The sequence below is a fragment of the Eucalyptus grandis genome, chromosome 6, assembly GCF_016545825.1.
Source record: "Eucalyptus grandis isolate ANBG69807.140 chromosome 6, ASM1654582v1, whole genome shotgun sequence".
Taxonomy (NCBI): domain Eukaryota; kingdom Viridiplantae; phylum Streptophyta; class Magnoliopsida; order Myrtales; family Myrtaceae; genus Eucalyptus; species Eucalyptus grandis.
The window spans coordinates 43,516,029-43,533,094 of record NC_052617.1 but is presented as its reverse complement, the minus strand read 5'-3'; the positions used below and the strand labels follow the sequence as shown (position 1 = coordinate 43,533,094).

Below are 17,066 nucleotides of genomic sequence, written 5' to 3'. Positions count from 1 at the left end.
ATCACAAAGGTGTCTAAATCAGTTGTGCTTTGTCGGGTTGTTCTACTTTGTCTCGTTATATCAATAATGCTTGGTAAGCGTTAATTGTGGTCTTTGATGTGTTATGTAATTGGCTGTCTGGTCTTTGATTCAATAAGCAAGTGCACTGAACTTTCATTCACTCTCAATTGAGACACCTTGACCATTTTCCCACTAGTTGTTCGGTTACATTAGTTACAACAATAAATTAAAATTTGGTGAAATCTGATGATTTAGATCAAAATTTAATTGCTTCTATTGTCGTGGACATCAATTGAATCCCAATAATTAGCTATATATTTAGTGACCTAAACCCTAATTGGAATGTTCAATTGATAGATTGTTAATAACATATCTATTTTTGCAGATAATGCGTCAAGAACTTATATAATCGCTATTCCAGGTCAATTAACTGAAAGGATCTTCCCTGTTGACCACTGATGGAGACTCGATATTCTTCTTTAGCCCCAAGCCAGGTCAAATGAGCTCGATAGGCCTCTTCGGTCGCTGCATTTCTTGCAAAAACACTGCACTCCCCAATCCTTGAAAAAAGTCAAAACATGGTTGCATTCTTACGGTTAAGCCCTAAATATCTAAACAAATTCTGAACTCTGATATCAAAATAAGATGCGTTAAAACAGAAATTTGCTTCTTTTCTGGACTATTCTCTAGATTTGATCAGTTTGGTCAATTATTTAAGGACTAAAGGATAAAGAGACGCAAAATGCAAAACAGCAATTTGTATTTTTACGGCGGTGAATCTTAGTACATGAAGACAAGCGCTGGTGTACAGTGCGTGAGAAATGGTTAACCGAGTTGGACTTTCGTAATTTGAAAAACTCTTACCAGACAAATTTTATAAACTAATCTTCGTAAACAAGATGTGGACACGGGAATTGTTAGAGAATCAAGATCAGAAGCCAAGTCTGCAATATTGAGAAGTCAATCACGGAGGTGAAGTCCTCGACAATTATAGATGTGGATCACCGGAAGGCAGTCAAGAAGCAAAAAGAGCTGAAGAAATTGATAACTCATGGATAATGAGTTTCATCAACGGTGGAGATCATACAGATGTCAAAGACACGGATTACCAAAGTCTCAAGATTGCTGCGGATTACCAAAGTCTCAAGATTGCTGTTCTTTTTGCTTAGCTGTAAAGTTTGTTAGCGAAAGTTAGTTAGTTCGTTTTTCTAGTTGTTAGTCCTCTGTTTTCCGCATATATACAGAGAGGTATTGTAATCGGTTGACGACTATGGAGAACATCTTCTTTTGTTCGAAAGTTTTGGCTGTATTCTTCAATCTTCTTTGTTCAATTGAATGGAAATACAGAATCGAAAACTTCTTCACGGATCATCTACTGTCATTCTTCATCTTCATCTTCTGTATTCTTGATTCTATAAGTTCTCATGGTATCGGAGCGGGAAGATCAACCTGCGTCGAATAGAATCTATCAAGTAACCGGATCGTGAATCAAGCCGGAAGAAGTAGACGAACACCGAAGCCCTCGGTTCAAGGTAAACACATACGGGTTTAGAGCTCATAAGCACTACTTTTTATCATCTTCTTCAAAGAATCATATTAATGGCGATTAGAACTCCAAAATATCCTTTTCCGATACATGTGAATATCACAAACTTCGTCACAATCAAACTTGCTGAGGACAACTTCTTATTGTGGCAAGCTCAGATCCAAAGGTTTTTGAAAAGCCAAGATTTATTTGGTTTTGTTAATGGAGATATTCCTTCACCCTCTCGAATGCTGCAAACAGAGGATGAAGGTTGTGAAACCGATCTTATTAATCCCGAGTATACGGCTGGATTAGAACAGATCATTGATTTCATCATGGATCTCTGGAGCTGTTACTGAAAATATTTTGAGCCTAATCATTGGATTAGAAACATCAGGCTGAAGTATGGCAAACTCTTCGAAAAGGTTTACACAAAATCAATTGCTAGAGAGTTTGAATTAAGGGGGAAACTGCAAACATGTCATAAGCATGAACAAACCCTTGCTGATTATCTCGGGAATATAAATCCATATGTGATCGATTGAATGCAATAGGCAAACCCATGGATGATATAACCAAGATGTTTGGTGTATTGGAAGGTTTAGGTCAGTATGAGAACTTTTGGACAACCATATATTGTTTAAAGCCTCGGCGAGTATGATGAGGTTATTGCTCAATTAGAAAGGTTTGAATTGAGACTCAAAAACTTTTCTAGGAGTCAGTTCAACCCGAATTTGGCGTATTTTGGACAAAGACAGTTTCAGGTTCAGTCTAAAGATGCCACAAATGAAAACTACTTTTCTCAAGCTTCGGATTTATATCTCGAAAGAGGAGGATACGGAGGTGGTCGAAGCTATGGTCGTGGCGGAACGGTAACAATAGGGGTCGTGGTTTTGAGAGATATCGAATTACGAACAGATATCTTCAGTCCGGGGCAAGGAAATCAACACCCTAGACAGAGAAATGTTATCCCTACAACAAACCAAGGGTTTAGGCCCTATACTACTTACTCACGAGAGGTACCAAAATGTCAAGACTTATCCTTCGCAAACTCAAGTAAAAATTTGCAGAATGAAAAAGAAACAAGTAGCATTCGACTAGAGTGTCAAATATGTAAAAAGTCCGGACATGATGCTCTTATTTCTGGTATCGGTTTGACAATTCTTATCAAACGAAGATATTCCAGCAGCCTTGACAGCAATGCATATTGAAGACTCAACAGGCAGTGAGTGGTATCCTCGACTCTGGAGCTACGGCTCACATTAGTGCGATCTGGTATGCTCCATACTTTTTCTAAATATCAAGGACATGATAATCTTTTTGTTATGATAGGCAATGGATCATGTTTACCTAACTCACATTGGCAACACTGGCTCAAAACAAAGAACAATACATTACCTCTTAACGATGTTCTAATTGTCCCGAGAGATAAAGAAGAACCTCCTTTCAGTATCTAAACTCACGAGATGACTTCCCTTGTTCTTTTATTTTTGACAAAACTGGTGTTTATGTAAAGGACAACAATACCAACACAACTGTGAAGCTCGGAAGGAAAATTAGGGGTCTTTATCAAGCTAATCCACAAACCACAGAAGCCTTCTTTACTCAGCGACAAAAGACAGTCAGTGAAGACATATGGCATCAGCGTTTGGCTCATACAAATGCTCAAGTAGTTAAGCATCTACAAAAACAGAAGCTTATACAATTTGCTTCTTCATCTCAAGTTGTTTGCAGCGGCTGTCAAATAGCCAAAAGTTCAGCTCTATCATTTCCTTTTTCGGATTACGTATCAAGTTCCCCATTAGAAAGAATTCATTGTGACATATGGGGACCATCACCCATCTGTTCCTTTCAAAAGTTTAGATATTATGTGATTTTTGTTGACAATTTTTCTCGATATTGCTGGCTATATCCCATGAAGTTGAAATCTGAGTTTTATGATATATTTGTTCAATTTCAGAAGCTAGTTGAACGACAAAAGTATAATCATTAGATTAAAATCTTCCAGTGATGGAGGTGGAGAGTTCGTAAGCTTTAGATTTCAAAAATTTCTGAGTCATCATGGAATAAGACAGGTTCATATCATGTCCTCACACTCCAGAACGAATGGAGTCTCGAAAGAAAGCATCGACACATCGTTGAACTTGGATTAGCTATGCTCTATCACTCAAAAGTTCCACCGAGATTTTGGGTGGATGCATTTGTGACGGCTAATTACATCATCAACATTCTTCCCACACCAAAGTTGCGGATGAACACACCCTATAGCAAACTTCATCATAGACAGCCAAGGTATGATCATTTAAGAGTATTTGGCTGTGCATGCTATCCTTGCTTAAGACCATATGCAAGTCATAAACTTGATCCTCGATCTCTTCCCCTGTATCTTCTTGGGTTATAGCACTCAGCACAAAGGGTATCGATGTTTGGTCCCAACTAATAATCGTGTATACATCAGTAGGCACGTTGTCTTTGATGAGTATTCCTATCCTTTTACAAAGAAGCTGATCAATGAATATGGACATTATACAAACTTATACAAACTATGGAGTGAAGGCCTACATTTCCTTGAGTCATCAAGCACCGAGTCACCACTACTAGATCCACTCATCGATCGGCCACACACGAGATCCATCCCGATTTCCATGATTGCTGTACCTATCATCCTTGTCACTGAGACAGCAATCTCGAATCATTTCCTCAAGGAATATGCAAGATGAGACAATGACAGAAGGACAATTTATAGATCTTTGTGCCTCAACATTGTTCTATTTCTCAAGAACAAAATACTACCGGTTCCTTATCTTCACACAATGATCTACGAGCTGAAGGAAGTTCTAATGAAAGGCACTCCAACTCCAATTCCATTCTGTCATCCTCTCAAGGTACAAGTAATACTCATCATATGCAAACTCGACTAAAGTCTGGAATTCAAAAACCAAATCCAAAGTATGCTTATTTAGCTGATTATCCAGTTCCTATGGAACCAAAGTCTATCAAGTCGGCTTTAGCTAATCAAGCTGGTATAGGGCTATGAAAGAAGAGATGGATGCGCTTGCTGAAAATCAAACATGGACATTGATTCCTAGAACTAACCAGATGAATGTAATAGGCTGCAGGTGGGTCTATAAGACCAAACTCACACCAGATGGCCATCTTGACAGACTCAAAGCTCGTCTAGTCGCCAAAGGCTTTCACCAAGAAGAAGGACTAGACTTCACTAAGACTTTCAGTCCAGTTGTGAAACACACAACAATTCGAATAGTGTTATCTCTTGCTATGATAAGACACTGGCCAATACACCAGCTTGATGTTAAGAATGCTTTTCTTCATGGAGATTTGAACGAGACAGTGTACATGGAACAGCCACCTGGCTTTATCAGTCCTCATCAGGCCAAACCATGTCTGTTTACTCCACAAGTCTCTATATGGTCTTCGACAAGCACCAAGAGCTTGGTTTGATAAATTCAGCAAGTTTTTAATCGAAAATGGTTTCTTACGCAGCACAAACATCCATCGTTATTTGTTCTACATACAAATTCACATACGGTTCTCTTGCTCCTATATGTTGATGATATCATCTTGACCGGGAGTTCACCACATCTCTTAACCGATCTTATTCGAAACTTAGTCTTCGTTTCATATGAAAGATCTTGGGTATCTTCACTATTTTTTGGGTATTGAGGCCAAACGAACTTCACGAGACTCTCTTTACCGTGTCAAACTAAATATGCTATTGACTTGTTGAAACGAGCTTATATGGCCGACGCAAACCCGGTCTCAACACCTCTGCCTCTTCGATCAATCTCCATGGCCGACACTTTGCAAATCTACTTACGGATCCTATGGAATACGAAGCTTGGTTGGTGCTCTTCAATACTTAACCATTACTCGACCAGATCGGCATTTGCTACTAATCTTCTCTGTCAAAAGATGCAACAGCCTACGTTGGAGATTTCCATCGATTAAAAAGAGTACTTAGATATGTCAAAGGTACTATACATCTTGGAATCTATCTCCATTCTCAAAGTTCAGTACATCTCTATGGTTTCTCTGATGCGGATTGGGCTGGTTGTCCAACAACACGACGTTCCACAACAGGTTTTTGCACGTTTCTTGGATCCAATCTACTATCCTGGTCGGCCAAGAAGCAACCTACTGTTCTAGATCTTCAACGAAGCGAGTATCGTGCACTTGCTTCGACCACGGCTGAACTCACTGGATCACATTTGTGCTACGAGATATAGGGATTTCTCTTCAGCCACCTACTACTATATATTGTGACAACAAATCAGCAATTTCTCTCACCGCCAATCCAATATTACATGCTCGAACCAAGCACATTGAAGTTGACTTTCACTTTGTCCGTGAGAAAGTCTCTTAAAAAGGATCTATTCGTATTCGGTATATTTCTACTCATCTACAATTAGCTGATATATTTACCAAGTCTCTATCCCGCTTATCTCATCTTACTCTCCGAACCAAATTGGGAATCGAATCTTTTACTCTTCCCAATTTGAGGGGGAATGTTAGAGAATCAAGATCGAAGCCAAGTCGCAATATTGAGAAGTCAATCACGGGAGGTGAAGTCCTCGACAATTATAGATGTGGATCACCGAAAGGCGGTCAAGAAGCAAAAAGAGCTGAAGAAATTGATAACTCATGGATAATGAGTTTCATCAACGGTGGAGATCATACGAGATGTCAAAGACACGGATTACCAAAGTCTCAAGATTGCTGCGGATTACCAAAGTCTCAAGATTGCTATTCTGTTTTGCTTAGCTGTAAAGTTTGTTAGCGAAAGTTAGTTAGTTCGTTTTCTAGTTGTTAGTCCTCTGTTTTCCGCATATATACAGAGAGGTATTGTAATCGGTTGACGACTATGGAGAACATCTTCTTTTGTTCAGAAAGTTTTGGCTGTATTCTTCAATCTTCTTTTGTTCAATTGAATGGAAATACAGAATCGAAAACTTCTTCACAGATCATCTACTGTCATTCTTCATCTTCATCTTCTGTATTCTTGATTCTATAAGTTCTCAGGAATAAGAATTTAGTTCGGAGATGTTACTCTTCTCAAATCTAAAGTCATCCCCCTCTCTGTACTTGTCAAATATTCCTCTCCTCCTCCCCCCCGAAAAAAAGAAAAAAAGAAGACGAGCAGATAGAGTGCTAATTCTAGTAGAAAAACATTTAGCGATTCACCCAATGCATCTGCCTCGCATGAGATCCATTTATTACGAAAGTTAAAGGTGAAACACGCATAGTCTTTTCCTTAGTAGGGCCTCTCTCCGATCACATTGCCGTGAGGCGAATACTCGCAAGTAATGAAAGTGTCGCCAGAATTGCACACGATCTGAGCGCACCCGACCTTCTGCGTCGTCCTCCACACGAGCTGCGTGTAGTGCGTGCAATCTTTGCCCGCCATGCACGTGTTGGAGTTGTAATCGAAGTAAGCTTCTTCAGCAGCCCACGCGGCAACAGCGTCCTTCGGCATCCAATGCTTGCCCTGTCCCCAGAATATGTTCTCGCCGTAGTTGCTGGTCGAGTGGATGAGCGCGCAGTCCCCTCTCCGCTGGCTCGCATACCACCTTGCGTAGTTCGTTAGGGACGTGCTCCAACTGAGAGGAGGGAGGTTGTGCTTTGCCCTAACTGCATTGTGAGAGCTCATATACTGGGCGATTGCGAGAGCCGAGCTCACTCGCATGGCGCGTCTTGGGGCTGTTTTCAAGGTCGTGTTGGCTCCATTAATGGCCAGAACGGAGGAGAAGGTGAGGAAGAATATGAGGCTCGAGAGGAGGCGGATGCTCGCCATTGATGACCGCAACGATGGGTGATGGTCAAGAAAAGATGAAGACGCCGTTGGTTTCTTATGCTTTTCTGCTTATGCTTGAATGGTGTTTATATAGCATCAGCTGGAATGCAAGTTGGTCCGTTATGATTACAGCTACCACTATTATGTTAGATATAACTATATTATCTTAGAAACACTAGGCAAATGATATAACATGATATGACAAAATCAACGGAACAAATCATTAGGGTTTGGTAAACGTTGACTGCTCTCCACTAATACAACATTTATATGGTGATATGTTCTCATGTTGATCAGATGTAGAAAAATCAAACGGCAAACAGCAACAGAAAGCATACCTGACCGAGCCTTTGCCCATCCTATACTATGATCCCGATATAAGTTAAATTAAATCAAGTATTCGGTGGATTAAAAGTCCCTATTGTTGCCGGATATGGGTATAACACGCAAACGTACTTGACACAATCTCGTATCAAAGTTTGTCTGGATTGATTTTTATATTTTACTTTCTGCTGAGCCTAAACTTTTGCAGTACACACACTTCAATTTTTCTTGACCCAAAACATTGAAAAATTTCACAATATATGCGCATCAACACATAGATCCACATATAATTTGGAAGTTATAACACATATATTTCAATATACCTTTTTCTAGTGTGATTGATCATATCCAACACATTATGTCTTAAATTAATCTGTGAAATCTCTTCCGTGGCTTATATCGATTGGAACACACGGGAGAAAGTCCGTGACTAATTGCGATAAGGCAGCCTAGGGTAGTCCAGAATCGAACAACCCCATGATTCACGGAGAGAATATTGGGTGGTGCAACGTTTACAACGGTCGTCTTGTACGTGCAGCCCCCTGGATCAATGCACTCCGCAACATGCTCTCCGTAACGTGCCAATGATTTCGCTGATAATTCCTTCTTGGGCTTTGATTGATGCCTTTTGTCCTGAGCTCTCTCCATGGAATTATGATATTGAGGTCGTGAGGAGTGATGGAGGAATGTTCTCACGAACCGAAGTTGCAAATATCGTTTCTCGTGCTTCGAAACGATGGAACTTGTTGACCCTGAAAACTAATCGAGGAGGAGAAGAAGAAGAAGAGGCGAGAACGATCCTGCCATGTGCTCCTCCAGCTCATGCCAACTATCGCGGAACTTCTCCTGCTGCTTCGTCAACCTCAGATTGGTGGAAAAATCAGTCATCGTTGGTCACTCGCTTGAACGTCTTGTAATTGAATATTGCATTGATACTAAGATGACGGGAAGTTCGCTGTCTAAGATTAAACGGCAAGCACAAAAAAAACCTAGGTAATCATGCGTACGCGACCCCGCTTTCCTCGAGAACGATAGAATCATAGCAAATGTATCTCGAGTGGTAACTAGAACCATGGGTGCACGCGGCTCGTGTTTGCGGTCTAAATGATATGGAGCTTAGGGTATTCCAAAAACGCGAGATCACAAGGTCGAAATCGCTTGCTAGGAGGAGTAGTGTGCATATCCGACTTTTTACATATGAGTTTAAGGCCTCTAAGACTTTAGTGAGGATAGGCTCAACAATCTTGGATTTTTAGGCCACGAGTACTACTAAATAGCCATGCCTCAAAGCAAACCATATTGATGTGTTTGATTCAGCTTTCTCAAAGGGTTTAATCTCTTGAGACAAAAATAAGATGCTTGGTTCAACATTTGGCCAAATGCTAGCCTTGACAATGCCGAAAACCAAGGTAGATCCCCACTTGCTTTGACTTTTAACATATGCGGAAGGCCATTCTAAGGTTAAATGATTTTTTATCTTACAAAACTATCCTCACTAATTTTTTTTGTTTATTATTTTTCATTTTTGCCCTCAGTGTGACTATTTATCTTCTCTACACAAGGGTGGACAGTATGTGTCAGATGAGACACTAGCAAGGGGCCGGCAATGGTGCACGATATAAGCGACGATTGCGTAGGTCCCCACTACTTAGGTGGCGGTTGCCTAGGTCTCATGAAGACTATCCTTGTCAGGGTCGTGCAACTTCCGAAGCCACCAAAGGTCAAGCAACCTCAAACAACGGCCACTGATACTAGATCTAGCTCACCAGCTCCAATGAAGTGTTTGAGTTCTTTTAATAAAAAATAAAATATATATAAATGTAGCAAAATTTCTTTGCTAAATTGTTTTTGCCATCAAACACTACTTAATCCAAAGTTGATTTGCCAAAAAAAAATTATCAAACGCAATTTCCGTTTACTCAAAGAGCCTTAGACTTTCGTCATTTGCATACTCCCAAAGTCAATCATCCAAGCCGAACCAATTTTGGGCTAATCAGGCCCATTTAACTTTCCGACATGGCGGTTCTGATACAACTTTCCGACAGCCTTTTTGGGCTTCGGGTCCTTGAGGAATTTTGGGCTGATCAGGCCCAGAGACGAGCCTTCTTCTCCGAGTCCCTCTCTATCTCCAAGTTCAGCAATCATCGCCGCGAGCGACCAGTCGCTTCTCCAGTTCCGGGTGCAGGGGAGACGATCATGCGTCTTCTCAAAACCCTGTCCTTCCTCAGGCGCCAAAACCCTAGACCTCATCTCCTCCATTCGACCCTCGGGAAGCCTCTCTCAGCTCGCCCTCAATGCGGCTTCGCCACCACCCCGCCGGCCTCTAAGAGCCCGACTCGATCCCACGCCGGGAGAAACCTCAGCGACGGGAAGAAGCCGCTGGACGTGTTCTTCAAAGAGGCCGTGGGGCTGTCCCCGGAAACAGACGAGCGCGGCGTCGAAAGCGAATCCGAGGGCGCGAGGAGCGAGTTGAGCGCGAGGCTGAAGCGGTTGGAGGAGGAGGTGCGGGTCCTCGAGAGCAGGGGCGACGGAGCGAAGAGCGATGTGGCCGTTCCCGAGCGAGAGCAACGTGTGCCCGCGAGCTTGTACGATCTCTACGTGGATGGAAAGCGGGAGAAGGCGAAGAGGCCTCCCGCGGATGCTCTTGTTATAAAGGAGCTGTCTCCGGATGCGGAGGCTTTCTTGGCTCATTTGCTCGAGGAAGGCTACTTTAGAGAGGCTAATTTCTTGAATAAGGACGGGAAATGGGACGCCAGCCGTTTCGAAGACAGTTACAGCAGAGACTTCGTGAAATACGCGGCCGAGAAGTTCGGCAAGGACCACCAAGAGATTGCCAAGTAAGCCATTTTGCCAAGTCTATCGGATTGTTCGTTTTCGATGATATGAAGTGTCATATGCAATGGGGATGAGGTTATATTGGCTAAGAAAAATGAAGATTTTTTTAAACACGGCTTGTCGTGTTTGTTGTGAGGAGGGTATGAGTTTGGACTGATAGATTTTCAGAATATTAGATGTTATGACATCACATATGACACCCAGGAAGCAGTGTTTGATCTAATTATTCGAGTAAATTGAGGGGAAATTGTTATTTTTTTATCCTTTTGTTGAGTTGTATTTTCATTTGTTTGTTACTCATGCATCATCATTGATGTTGGTTTTCTTCCGTCCACCTAGTATGCTGAACTTGTGTGTTTTGTGTCCAGATGGTTGTCAGGTAGTGACTTGAAAAAGATAGCTCTGTTTGGCTGCCCTTCCACTGCGAAAAAGAGTGTCTTTGCTGCTAAAAGATTGCGGAGTTTCTTCAGTATTCAAGAGGACAATGTGAGCCAGTTTGAGTGGTTTCCTCTCTGTTCAATGAATTTGAAGGTCCCCATAACGTGAAAAATGATGATCTATTTCCTGTTATTTTTCCTTTTGATTTTTCTTTTAGGTGTGCAGAGAATGCGTCTTGAGAGAATCGTGCAAGTTTGTTAACCAGAATGTATGGAACAGCGAAACAAATAACTTGAGGTTGGATACTGTGATGAAGGTCATCACACTATATGCACTGGAATTGGTGCCTTCCCAGTTGAAGATTACGGAAGAGCTGAAGGTCTCTGTGAGTAGAGTGTTGAGAGACATTCTAAAATTGAGCCAAACCACTTCGCAGATCTAGAGAAGGATTTAAACTACTCTCAGGTACTTCTGGATTTGGACAACACCTCTTTACATCATATCTACTTCTGTAGTCTGTTAATAGGGAAACTTCATTTTTTGACTCAGCACTAGTTTTGGCTAGCGTATAGTTCATTCATCATGATAGACATGTGAAATTAAGGAGATGAAATCTTGAGGTGGCTAATATCTGCCACCTGTTCTACCAAAGTTGCCATCCACACTTGGTTATTCCTGTTGTTTTTTCACATTATAAGAAGTACAGGATCTTCAGGTGCATCTTATGCTTTTATTTGCGATGAAGATGATTTATGGGTGGATCAGTGATTTTTAATCTGTTCCCATTATAAGATAGGCTGTACATTGTACATGCTTCTGACTGCTCTTCCATATGCAGAAGCAAAACCACTATCCTGGATCAGTAAATCTTGTTGATATAACTTTCACTTGCTGGAATATGGGGTGTTCACGGACCCAATGTTCTCTCCCCGAGGAAGGATTTGAATTTAGAAAGACACAAGGAGATGAATAAGTAGAACATGCTGTGTGATTTTGCCTGGATGACTTTACACGATTAAAGATGACCTCGCTGAGCATCACCAGACTGAAGGCGTAAGTGTTTGATGTTTTTGACTCCTGATGGTTTGTCCCGTTGTTTTTTCGAGAAAAGACCAGTGAAATGAAGTTTTCAATTAGATAAAACTACTTATTGCAAGTCATGCTTCCTTCTGGGAACATGGCTCGAGAAGGATGACTATATTTGAAATTTTGACCTTATATTGTTTGCTTCCTTTTCCGGTCAAGTTAATTTCTTTCACCAAAAAACTGAAGTATGTGACAGAGCTGCAAATTTCCCAAGTAAATTCCTACATAGCTGATGTAATTGCCTCTCCATTTGCAGATCTAGGAGGACCCCACAAAGCATCAAGGACGAAAATTTACAGCTATCGCAACCATTCATCGCTAGAGTTCGGTTTTTCCTGAGGAGATAAAATTTGCGATCATCTTTTGTAACTCGCGCACATTATGTGGCAGCTCCTTGTAATTTCGAGATCGGAATTAGCGTTCTCTCTCCTTATGTGAATAACCAAGCCCAAACCAACAAGCAGACCGTCTGTGGTTCTGGATTTGAGGGGCAAAACATAAGCAGTTTTATTTTGACTATAATTATGCTTTTGGAAATGCACGGTTGCAGAAGGACATCAATCCACTTCGTATTGGAGAGGGAAAGAAAGGAATAGACTGTAGTCCTATGCGCGAAATTTGATCTGACATGATTTCAATGTAAAAGCATAGTTTGTGAGACCAAAATTTATCCAGAAAACGGGAACGACAGGCCGTCGAACGCCCGCGGACGTGCAGATCATATTTCCAAGAAGATGATACGTTTGGCAGAATCGTGGTTAAAGTCGAACCAAGTCCTTGCTTGGCGATGCAATTTCGTGGCCTCAGATGCTGGCCAAACGAGAGGACTGGGCCCTAGTTCTGGTCCATACGTCGCTGGGCTTCGGCCCGGTTTCATCCGCAAGTCCGCAGCCCACGGGGGAGGGGGTGATGATTAAAGCGTCGGCGTCCAGCTTCACTGTCACTGTCAGTAGTCGAGAATCGCTTTGACCCGGTTCCTGTTCCGCTCCGTCTCGCCGATTCTCTCATTCCTCGTTCACACCGCGCCTCGCTCGCTGCTTCCCGGGCTCGAGCGAAATCCCCGCGCCTCGCTCGTGCGCGCACGCACGCACGCTCCTGGTCTTTTCCTTCAAAGTCCGAGTGAGGTTCTAGATCCGATCTCCATCGCCTCCGCGAATAGTAGTCAAAGCTCATCTTCTCCGACCGCGTCAAGCGCCGTCGCTGTCAGCCGAAATCTCGAACCTCGCCATCGCGAGGAGGTAACATCGCTACATTTTCCCCTCCTCCTCCTCGTCCTCCTCGTCGATCGAAGTCGTCTCCCTCGATTTTACCGAAGAATCCGCGTCGTTTGACGCTCTAGTCTTGGTCAGCTCGGGAGCTCGCTGCGTAGTCGAATTGGTCGCGGGAGCCCTCTCTTGTCCGCTTCTTCTCCCGCTTATATAATCGGTTTCGTTTGACCTAGCTTTGGAGATTCATCGGTCTGGAATGATCTGATTTTGCGCGTCCGAAGGAGAGTTCTGGTCCGAGTCTCTGTCGATTCGGTTTTTGTGGAGATGCTTTGGATTTGATTCGGGCGGAAAGGTCGGGAGATCTCGAAATCGTTTTAGAGACAGCAAGAGAGAGAGAGAGAGAGTCTGTGAGCTCGGTGAACATGACGTCGGGCTCGCGGATGCCGACATGGAGGGAGAGAGAGAACAATAAGAGGAGGGAGAGGAGGAGGAGAGCCGTAGCTGCGAAAATATTCTCAGGGCTTCGGATGTACGGGAACTACAAGCTCCCGAAGCACTGCGACAACAATGAAGTCCTCAAGGCTCTCTGTGACGAGGCTGGTTGGATTGTGGAAGCCGACGGCACCACATATCGGAAGGTAAAGTGTCTCCAAAATTTTAGGCTGAATAAATGGTTGATAGTAAAGAGTTGCTGATTTCGCCTTCGCCTAGGAGCTACTTTTAGGTTTTAAGTCACTAGAATAGGTGTGAATGTCGTGGTTTAGGGTTAGCATTCTGAAGGATCGGTAACCCTGCTTGGTGTCAAGTACTACAATTCTGTGAACCGATTTTATTGCTGTGTGAATAAATCGTGACCTGTTCTAGGCTGGTTAGCTACACATAGATTCACATGCGACGCATCCAAGACCACAAGCCTAGTTTGTATTTTGCGGATGTTCCTCATCAACCGGCTGTTGTCCATACCTTCTCCTCATCATGGATTTTCCTTGCCAACGTTTGGGCAGACTTGCATATATGTTGCCATGACCAGAAGTTGAATAGTATAGCTCATATCTTTTGCTAGATAGACGGTCAGTATCAGTAGAGAAGTACAAACCTACAAATGGCTGTGTCTTGAGAGAAGAGTTCTGCATGTTCAAATGAGTGAGAGAACTGGCTTTTATCAGGTAGGACTGCCCGTTCAAATAGTAAGCTCTGATGTATTGAAATTGTTGGGGGTAGGAACTTGTGTTGGATCAAAGAATTGCATTATGTATATGACTCAGTTTCAGTTAACTAATCACTCCTTTCATGGTTGATTACATCGGCTAACTTCAGCTCTCTTTATGCCTATCTCCAAAAGTGCCAACACACTCAAAACATAATTGCCTAAGCGCCTTTTGTTATATTCTCTAAACTTTGCTACTTTATTGTTGCAATTTAATCAGGGTTGCAAACCTGTAGAGCATGTGGATATGGTGGCTAGATCTGAAACAGTGAGTCCGTCTTCTTCTTACTACCCAACCCACAACCCAAGCCCAGGCTCATCATCTTTTCCAAGTCCTGCCTCGTCCTTCTACGCAGCCAATGCTAATGCAGATGGTAGTTTCCTAATTCCATGGCTCAAGAACTTTTCCTCTGCTTCATCATCAGCCTCCTCTTCGAAGCTCCCTCATCTCTATATCCCTGGAAGCTCAATCAGTGCTCCTGTCACACCTCATTTGAGCTCTCCAACCGCTAGAAGCCCCAGAATTAAGACTGGCTTGGATGACCAATCCACCCGCTTTGGCTGGGGTGAGCGCTACTCCTTCATGCCATCTTCCACCCCACCGAGCCCTGGCCATCAGATCCTTCCTGACCCAGAATGGATTTCTAGAATCCAAATTCCCCAAGGAGGCCCAGTGTCTCCCACTTTTACGCTCGTCTCATCCAATCCTTTTGGCTCAAAGCAAGAGGTGTTGGCTGGGGGTGGATCTCGTACATGGACACCTGGGCAAAGTGGAACATGCTCTCCTGCCATTGCTGCTGCCGCTGATCACACTGGAGACATCCCTATGTCGGAAGTGATGTCAAATGAGTTTGCATTCGGTGTCAGTGGGAAGGGCCTTGTGAAGCCTTGGGAAGGAGAGAGAATTCATGATGAGCCTGGATCAGATGATTTAGAGCTCACGCTCGGTGGCTCAAAGTGCAGGTGCGTTGACACTAATATGCAGGTCGAGTCTTTCTTCTGGATTTTTATGTTCTCTAATTTGAGGCGTATGCGTTGCAGGTAAGAAGTTGTACAACCCGGAGATGCTCTTCAGGCTGGTGTGACGAAGGGTCGAGGAAAGCATCAATTATGCTTTCTATTTTTTATTCTCATTTTCATTTTTTCTTTGTATTTCAAATATTTCATTGTATGTTTTTTTAAGCTGTAGGATTAGTTTCGAAGTTATTTTGCTGCTGTACTGTTTATTGTTTATGTTACCAGATATGAATGATGATATTGCATGTGTACACATTGGCTGCCTTCATTTTTGTGGCACGCCACTGGAAGGAATTTTCTGAATTCAGTTGTATGCCCCTGATTCTTTCAAGAACTTCTTATGGGCCGAAAGTTTTCCTCTCCATCCCTTGAATATCATATTATCTTGTCTAGATCTAAGCTTGTCCTATTTCCGCATCATGACTTGGGAAAAATTTTCATGGATGGTGATTACCTTCTTTAGTAGCAAATTTTATGCAACAATCTCTAAGGAGATTTAAGTCATGTGGCTGCCCAGACCAATCAGGTCATACTTGCTGAACAAAGATATCAGCTTGTTAATAAGGGTTCGCTTAAGGGAATTGGTGGGATGGGGATGTTTAGTTTCAGGTATGAGGATTGACTCCCATGCTCTGCAAAAGATTTGAGTAGAAGTCTGGGAGAAAAGGGAGAGTTAAAGTGGATCAGGGAAAAAAAAAATAGGGGTTTACTTCTCTGATTGCCTGGGATTAACATCTTTTAAGATTTGGCTTGTGTCTGATAATTGGTACGATGTCCTCGATCAAAGACTAAATGCAGAAACTGAGGACTTTAACAAGGTGCATGTGACTCGTGCGAACGGTGGCCTGCAAGTGTAGCTTAATCTGATCAAACGGTTATGGTTGTCCGGTTCCCTCTAGCTCGTCTCTGTGTTTGTACTCAACCCTTTTTTGTATTCCCATGGGATCAATTGCGACGTCTGGCCAGTCACTGCTTAAATTAGATGCCAATTTGTTTTATGTCCATGCAAAGGGAATGGCTATTGTCTTGGCCTCGCACCAGACTTTCCATGACTATCAGCCGAGGCACGTAGTCCAAACAAACTCATTGCAGACAAACGGAAGTGCTTCTTTTTTAGAGAGAAACTTCGAAACTACGATACTACCATGATAAGCGGAGACCGAGCATTCACCGCATCATTGTTTAGGTGAACTCAGGAGTATCTCACCATTCCTAGAGCTCATCATCACATTATTGAATGTCTCGATGAAAGTGGCTTTCAGTTTCAGATGATTCCTGACTACTTGGTTAGATGAGAATTGCTTAGTTTCTTGCCGCCTGGCCAATGAACGTCTTGTGATCCCCTTCATTCTGCAGTTTTAATATCCACATTTTGGGTGAACTGTGGAATACAGATGCCAGAATCGCAGAGGCAGATCGCACCTAGCCGTCGCCAAAAGGCTAAGATTTAATGGTCATATGTCTTATGATGTTTCTACGCAATCTGATAAGAACTCATTTGGATTAGTAATTAAAGGAGCCTTCCATTTTTGTAAAAACGGGGAAGCCATTAGGAGTTTGTCACCAACGCAATACACAAGAAGGGATAATCTTTAAAGCATTCTTTCTCTAATGCCTGGTTACTTTGTGGAAGCCATCTTCTTGTTACGTTTGTTGCTATTCTTGTTTTAAACC

General features: G+C 42.5%; 3 protein-coding genes across 3 annotated transcripts; 2 read left to right on the top strand and 1 right to left on the bottom strand.

The window, feature by feature from the left end:
- Positions 1-6,570: 6,570 nt before the first annotated feature.
- On the bottom strand, positions 6,571-7,379 carry LOC104450073 (pathogenesis-related protein PRB1-3). The gene has a single exon (XM_010064489.3). The coding sequence runs from the start codon at positions 7,335-7,337 to the stop codon at positions 6,798-6,800; it is 540 nt and encodes a 179-aa protein (XP_010062791.1). The 5' UTR covers positions 7,338-7,379; the 3' UTR covers positions 6,571-6,797.
- Positions 7,380-9,812: 2,433 nt separating this feature from the next.
- On the top strand, positions 9,813-12,517 carry LOC104450072 (hypothetical protein). Its single transcript, XM_010064488.3, has 5 exons — positions 9,813-10,498; positions 10,865-10,982; positions 11,092-11,339; positions 11,713-11,927; positions 12,217-12,517. Exons 1-3 carry the CDS (start codon positions 9,858-9,860, stop codon positions 11,314-11,316), a joined length of 984 nt encoding a protein of 327 aa, XP_010062790.2. The 5' UTR covers positions 9,813-9,857; the 3' UTR covers positions 11,317-11,339; positions 11,713-11,927; positions 12,217-12,517.
- A 400-nt stretch (positions 12,518-12,917) lies between these two features.
- LOC104450071 (BES1/BZR1 homolog protein 4) lies at positions 12,918-15,726 on the top strand. Its single transcript, XM_010064487.3, has 3 exons — positions 12,918-13,806; positions 14,596-15,338; positions 15,417-15,726. The coding sequence occupies exons 1-3, from the start codon at positions 13,591-13,593 to the stop codon at positions 15,418-15,420; spliced, it is 963 nt and encodes a 320-aa protein (XP_010062789.2). The 5' UTR covers positions 12,918-13,590; the 3' UTR covers positions 15,421-15,726.
- The last annotated feature ends 1,340 nt before the right edge of the window (positions 15,727-17,066 follow it).

What these genes read in the sequence shown, in the direction of transcription:
- LOC104450073 (XM_010064489.3), bottom strand. Translation starts at nt 7,337, where the DNA reads ATGGCGAGCATCCGCCTCCTCTCGAGCCTCATATTCTTCCTCACCTTC.
- LOC104450072 (XM_010064488.3), top strand. Translation starts at nt 9,858, where the DNA reads ATGCGTCTTCTCAAAACCCTGTCCTTCCTCAGGCGCCAAAACCCTAGA. An exon ending in GACCACCAAGAGATTGCCAA is followed by an intron (nt 10,499 to 10,864) that starts GTAAGCCATTTT and finishes TTTTGTGTCCAG; the next exon opens with ATGGTTGTCAGGTAGTGACT. An exon ending in TCAGTATTCAAGAGGACAAT is followed by an intron (nt 10,983 to 11,091) that starts GTGAGCCAGTTT and finishes TTTTTCTTTTAG; the next exon opens with GTGTGCAGAGAATGCGTCTT.
- LOC104450071 (XM_010064487.3), top strand. Translation starts at nt 13,591, where the DNA reads ATGACGTCGGGCTCGCGGATGCCGACATGGAGGGAGAGAGAGAACAAT. An exon ending in ACGGCACCACATATCGGAAG is followed by an intron (nt 13,807 to 14,595) that starts GTAAAGTGTCTC and finishes CAATTTAATCAG; the next exon opens with GGTTGCAAACCTGTAGAGCA.